Genomic DNA, 6763 nt, shown 5'->3' on the forward strand with positions numbered 1-6763 from the left:
AAGCACACCAGAGAAGCTTGCACACATACATTTTTTGGGGATATTCCCTTGAAGCAATATAAAAAATATTGTTTCTTCCTCCCCCAGCCAGCCAGTCCTAGTACCCAGGGATTTCTGGGGTTGGGTGCTCTTGACGAGCAGCAAAGGAGCAATGCCGTTGCTTTCAGGCTGGCTGCAGGGATGATCCTGTTGTTTCTGTCCTGCTCTCTTCCCCTGGATTTTTGTGGAGGATGTTGCACCCATGTTTAAGTGATGGCTTCATCCTCCTCGATTCTCGCCAGATGCCCGGCAAAAGTCTTGTTTCTGTCGTGGTGGCTCAGCTGGTGGTGTGGAAGAAATGAAGAAGTGTCAGCGTGCAGTCGTGCGGTGCTGTGGCTTGGCTTTTTGGTGGAGCAAAATCAGCTCCGGCGAGTGCTGGCTGCTGGCACTGTGCACAGAGGCACTGTAGACCACAAGTTGTGCTTGCATGTGACTGTTAGCACAAGAAGCATTTTCCTGTGCAGATATTTAGGTTCAGATTGCCAAGTCGTGCCTTATCGCCACGCTTATCTCTAGACTGTCACACCCTCCCGACTTCGGTAGCCTTTTGAAGAAAATAAAACAAAATTATTTTCCAGCTGATGTGGGTAGTAACATTTATTAGTTCTTCCCTGTCTACTTTTCCTGTAATTATAATAACGCTGCTCTTCCAGGAACCAGGTTTGTGAAATAGTAGTTCAGTAGATGGCTTTGATTTCAGAAAGAGGAGGACGGGAAAGGTGTCAGACATGTATTGTTGATCTGCATGTAGGTTCAAACTCCTTTTCCTTTTATTTCAGTCTGAAAACATCTTTACATTTCAGAGGAGCAGTTTAATGCCGTAATTTGCATCACAGATTTATTTTTATTTTTTTAAAAGCAAACACTGGAACAATTAGATCGAGCTAACAAAACTTTTTTTCAAAATAAACAAACCATAAAACCTTTGCTCCTGCAGTATCAGATTTCAATTGAAATAAATGTTAACAGTGAAGTTCAGTAACTCTTAGGCAAGAGGATGTTGGTCTAGCCCTAACTATATCTTAAGAGGCAGGAAAATGCTATCACAGATGACTGGTTTGTGTGACAGTAATGCATCAACTCTGTGGTGGTAGTGGTGGTTAATGCTTTCTCTACCCAGAATTATGTAATTCCAGAAACAAGATTTACTCAGGTCTTCTAGCTCAGTTTCACGGCAGAATGTGGCATATTAAAACCGTTATTAATTTTTGACATTTTGATGGGCTTCTTGTAGGTCACACTTCCTGCAAATCTCATCTTTAAATTTGCAAATGTAATTAGTAAGGTAGGTTTCTTGATACATTTGCAGAAATGCTAATTTCACTTAGTTAAGCGTGGTCAAACTTGTGCTTTCTCATTGTATCTTTATCTTGCTGCCTTTATCAGGTACTCATTAATGAGTGAAGGATCAAAAGGTGGGACGGTGGCCAAGAAGCAATGGAGAATAAAAGTTTAGAAGGTTCCCCATCAGACCTAAAGTTAGTGGCTCACCCGAGAGCAAAGAGTAAAGTGTGGAAGTACTTTGGGTTTGATACCAATGCAGAAGGATGCATATTACAGTGGAAGAAGATCTACTGCCGTATTTGCATGGCACAGATTGCCTATTCAGGAAACACGTCCAACCTTTCCTACCACCTTGAGAAAAATCACCCCGACGAATTCTGTGAATTTGTGAAAAGTAACACTGAGCAAATGAGGGAAGCCTTTGCCACTGCGTTTTCAAAAATCAAGCCGGAGTCATCGCAGCAGGTTGTTCAAGATAGCCTCATCATGAAGACCTACCAGAACTATGAAAACAAAAAGCATCAGGAACTGACATCTGCAGTCATCAGCTTAATTTGTGAGGGCATGTATCCAGCCTCTATTGTTGATGAACCCACCTTCAAGGCCCTCTTGAGAACAGCAGACCCCAGGTATGAACTTCCAAGCCGGAAGTACTTCTGTACAAAAGCTATTCCTGAAAAGTACAATGCCATTAGAGAAATTGTGCTGAAAGAGCTCACTGAGGTTCTGTGGTGTGGCATATCGACAGACATGTGGAGGAGCGAAAACCAGAACAGGTCGTATGTAACTGTCGCGGTTCACTTTCTCAGCAGCAGTCCTGCCAACTGCCTGGCAGTGAACTCACGGTGTTTAAAAACATTTGAAGTACCAGAGGATAATACAGCAGAGACTATTACACGAGTCCTTTATGAAACGTTCATTGAGTGGGGGATCAATACAAAAGTCTTTGGTGCTACAACAGATTACAGTAAAGACATTGTGAAAGCTTGCTCTCTCCTAGATATTCCTGTACAGATGCCTTGTTTGGGGCACACTTTTAACACAGGAATACAACAAGCTTTTCAGCTCCCCAAACTCTGCAGCCTTCTTGCCAGGTGCCGAAAACTGGTGGAGTATTTTCAGCAGTCTACAGTCGCGATGTACATGCTAAGCGAGAAGCAGAAGCAGCAGAATATTCTCCACTGCATGCTGGTAAGCGACCGTGTTTCCTGGTGGGGAAGCACGCTCGCTATGCTGCAGCGCCTCAAGGAGCAGCAGTTTGTCATTGCGGCTGTTCTCGTGGAGGACAGCAATAACCACCACCTCATGCTGGAAGCCAGTGAGTGGAATACAATTGAAGGGCTGGTGGAGCTGCTTCAGCCTTTCAAGCAGGTTGCAGAGATGATGTCTGCTTCAAAGTACCCGACGATAAGTATGGTGAAGCCACTTCTCCACATGCTTCTGAATACTACTCTGAACATCAAAGAGAATGATTTGAAAGAAATCAGCATGGCAAAGGAGGTGATTGCTAAAGAGTTGTCAACCACCTACCAGCACACACCTGAGATAGACATGTTTCTCAATGTTGCAACTTTCTTGGATCCCCGCTACAAAAAACTGCCTTTTCTTTCAGCCTTTGAGCGGCAGCAGGTTGAAAACAGAGTGGTGGAAGAAGCAAAAAGCCTGCTGGAGAAAGTAAAAGAAAATACCTTTAGGACTGAAGAGAAATTCTTCACTGTTTCAGAAGAGCCCCCTGTGAAAAAAATCCTCATCTCCTCTACTCCTCCTCCTACCAGTGTCATAAACAACATGCTCGCAGAGATCTTTTGCCAGACGGGAGGCGTGGAAGACCAGGAGGAATGGCATGCTCAGATTGTTGAGGAGTTGAGCAACTTCAAGTCACAGAAGGTCCTTGGTTTGAACGAAGACCCGCTGAAGTGGTGGTCTGACAGACTAGCGCTGTTTCCAGTTTTACCAAAGGTTCTTCAAAAATACTGGTGTATTCTGGCCACAAGGGTCTTCCCTGAACGCCTTTTTGGTTCTTCTGCTAATGTTGTAAGTGCAAAGAGAAACCGGTTAGCCCCGGCTCACGTGGATGAGCAGATCTTTTTGTACGAAAACAGTCGGAATGGGTCCGAGGCAGAACCGGAGGATGAAGACGAAGGAGAGTGGGGTTTGGAACAGGAACAGATTTTTAATTTAAATGACTCGGTAAATGTAAACAACAATTTCTTTAATATCCGAGACAGTGGGTTTGTTTAATAGGACTACTGTGGTACATTTAATAACAAAGAAAAAAGGTATTTGTCTTAAGTTACCAAAAATACTTCTGTTTTATGCTATGAATGCTGTAAATATTGAACAGTTGTAACAAACTTGATTTAGCTTCCATTGTCTGTTTTCCCCGCTGTCTTAAAACATGAATGACTTGTGATTAAACAGCACTGAAATGAATGAGGAAATAAATTCTACAAAGACCGTGATTTCTGACTGTGGCCCGGATTTCAGAAAGCACTTATCCATGTGCTTCCTTTCTACTTGCTTCAGTGGGAGACAAACACATGCTTATGTGCTTTCTTTCGTAAAAGTATTTTCCTGAATTAGGACCATAAGCAAGGGAGTTTTTAAGGTTTATGTCCCCTTTTGTAAATCCTGTGTGACTCAGGATGTTAACTTCAAATTTTGGATTTTAAAACATTATTTTGAAAAACCATAAATTTGAGCAGTGAATATTTTTAGAGTGTATTGATGCTATGGAATGAAAAAAAATCTTGAGCCTGATTTTCTTTTTCACTACCTCATGTCTTAGGCCTGGTCTGTGCTAGAAAAGTTCAGCTGGTATAATTCTGTCAATTAGGGGACTGATGTATTATTTTAACTGATACTGTGCTGGCATAGGCTGTAGCATGGATGCACTTATACTGGGATAAGTTATTTTCCTTTCCAGTGTGGTGTAAATGGTATAAACACTTCTAAACTGGTAAAACTTTTTTTTTTTTTTCTTTTTGTGTCTAGGCACGCCCTGACTGTAGTCTCTCATGCTTTTACAAAGTGGTAACGAAGTGCACAGGGTCAAGTCGGCATTGCGCTACGTTCGCTTTGTGCTGATGTTGTGGCTGATGCCTTGCAATGCGAAGCAGGCAAGGCATCAAGCCTTCGGTGGTGGAGAGAAGGGAAGCAAGGAGAGGGCAGGGAGTCTTAACAGTCTGTCTATGTTATAAAATTCATAACCTCTTAATTTAAATGGGGACTTTGCCCAGGGTAGCTAGAAAATTTTGTTGGTCAGAAAAGCAAAATAAAAAGCTTTAATGTTATGTAAATATATTTAAAAGAAGGGGACCCCTCAATTTCCCTGTGTGTATTTAGTGAGTCTTTAAGATTGTTTCTTATTATGTTAGCACTTAAAAGCTCTTTTCTTTTCTCCTGTCTCTTTCTGATTCAGTTTGTAGAGTGGGCTTTAGTCTGGTCCAGTCTAATGTTTGAGTACTGTTTCTGATTAGTTGTTGTGTATTGTAATTGTTCCCTTTGTGTTTCTGCTCCTAAGTGTTTTAAGCCCTTTTGAGAACTTGGCAAACAAGAAGCAAAGAAAGAAAACCAACCCCAAACCCCCCATCTCTTATGAAATACTACAGGTCATAAACAAGATTAGAGTTCACGCTTGGCATGGAGTGGGATGGCAGCCAGCATTTTCCCCTGAGGTGCGGAGGAGGACTCTTGGCGTTGTCCCGTTATAGTCAAGGTTTTCTTGGGGTTTTATTTTTGTTATTAGTGTCTTGTCGTCCAACCTCAGCTTTAGTCTACAATTGTTCAGCACTACCTTTCTGGAAAGAGATCTGTTGAAGACTGGCTGTTACTGTTCTGGAGGAAGAAAGTTGGGTTTTTTCATTGCAGTGGTACCCGTGGACATTTGATTGTAGAAGGGGACCAGCCAGGAGGAACATAGGAAAATTAGAATTGCGATGGAGTTGAATCTATGGCCAGCCTGCTTGTTTGTGTTTTGGTTTAATAGTTTTTGCCAGCTTTAGGCCTCTGTGTTCTTTGTATGGGGTGGGAAGGGGCAAGTGGGCAGGGAGGAAGGACAGAGGTTAGAGTAAAGGAGTAGTGGAGTAAATAGTAGTGAACTACCTGGTGTGTTTAAGCCTGGGAAAATGCATTTAACAGGTGATGTGGCCTGTGTCTGGTTGACAGTAACCCTGGGTTTTCACTCTCCAGCCCCCTGAAAATTAATTTGCACTTGTACAAAGTGCATGCACAGTGCATCCCATTGAATGTTGCTGCTCTCCGTGTCTGCTGAAGAGGTGTCTGTTATTGCCCAAGGTGCAAAACACAGGCTTGGCCTAAACTCCCGCAGGTATGTAGGTTATCTGTGAGGGTAACAAAGTCAAATAGTGTCAGGAAGTGAGATACAGTAGGTCTCTTTGGCACCTGAGTTCCTCTGACACCCTGGTAGTCTGCCTGGAAGACCTCTTGGTTTTCATATTCGTTCCATTTGAGCTGGTGTCAGTTGCATCCGCTTGCACCACCTCCACCTTCTACCACCACTGCTAGCCCTTGAGGAGTGGTGCAGCACAAAGGATCCTCTTACATGAGCATAATTCAAAGCCATACCCTTGCAACTAAGGCAGAGCCCAGAGGACCGGTCCCCTGGTCTGCGTTTAGCCTACCGCTCTTGGCACCATCATCTGCCATTTCCATCTTCGTCCTTCTTGGGCTAAATGTATACAGTAATGCTTACAAGCAGTTTTACTGAGATTGATGCAATGCACTACTCTCTTCCTTCCAGCATCTTTTCATTTTTTTGGTATCCAAAATAAAACTGTAGTTGGTTCAATTGATGTGTCTCAGCATTCTTTTAAAAAAGGAGAAGAAAAAGAAAAAAAACAAACATAAAGTCATTGTTAGTCCTACCCATTGTCTGTGAGATTTTTATTTAATGTTCTAAGCCTGGAATATTGTTAAATAAACCAGAAAAATAAGTTAGTTACTAGATTATTTGTCTGATGTGTGTTCATATCTGCAGCACTTTATGACTTTGAACTTTTCTGCAACAAGGGGAAGTTACATTCTAAGGTTTTGAAGCTATGCATTTATTTTCTTTCTGATCCTGTAAGTTATTTTAAAAAAATGCTGTACAAATCTTTTGGATTAAAAAAAATATGAACATGAAAAATGTCAGAAGTTTAGATGGTGTCTCTCACTTAAATACATGTGGTGTTTTTCATTTAACAACATAATTTTCTGTTGTTTAGTTGGGTGGAGAAGCAAAGTTGCAGAGCTGTTTTAAATATTGCTACAACATGAGTTAAACCATGATATTATTGCCAAGGGTGGGCCCAGAACACATTTCTAAATTATGCTATTAAGTCAGATTTATGTTTGTGTTTCTTGACAGCTCGTTTGAATCCACAGACCAATGTTTCCTTTTCTCTTCAGTACAGCTGAGACATCTTTTTGGAGGGGG

The 6763-nt window shown here is 41.9% G+C and overlaps 1 protein-coding gene across 1 annotated transcript; it reads left to right on the top strand.

Annotated features, from left to right (window-relative positions):
* Positions 1-1414: 1414 nt before the first annotated feature.
* On the top strand, positions 1415-3564 carry ZBED1 (zinc finger, BED-type containing 1). Its single transcript, XM_010088202.1, has one exon. It carries the CDS (start codon positions 1477-1479, stop codon positions 3562-3564), a length of 2088 nt encoding a protein of 695 aa, XP_010086504.1. The 5' UTR covers positions 1415-1476.
* Positions 3565-6763: the final 3199 nt, after the last annotated feature.

The sequence above is a fragment of the Pterocles gutturalis genome, unplaced genomic scaffold, assembly GCF_000699245.1.
Source record: "Pterocles gutturalis isolate BGI_N339 unplaced genomic scaffold, ASM69924v1 scaffold4817, whole genome shotgun sequence".
In the NCBI taxonomy this organism is placed as follows: Eukaryota; Metazoa; Chordata; class Aves; order Pterocliformes; family Pteroclidae; genus Pterocles; species Pterocles gutturalis.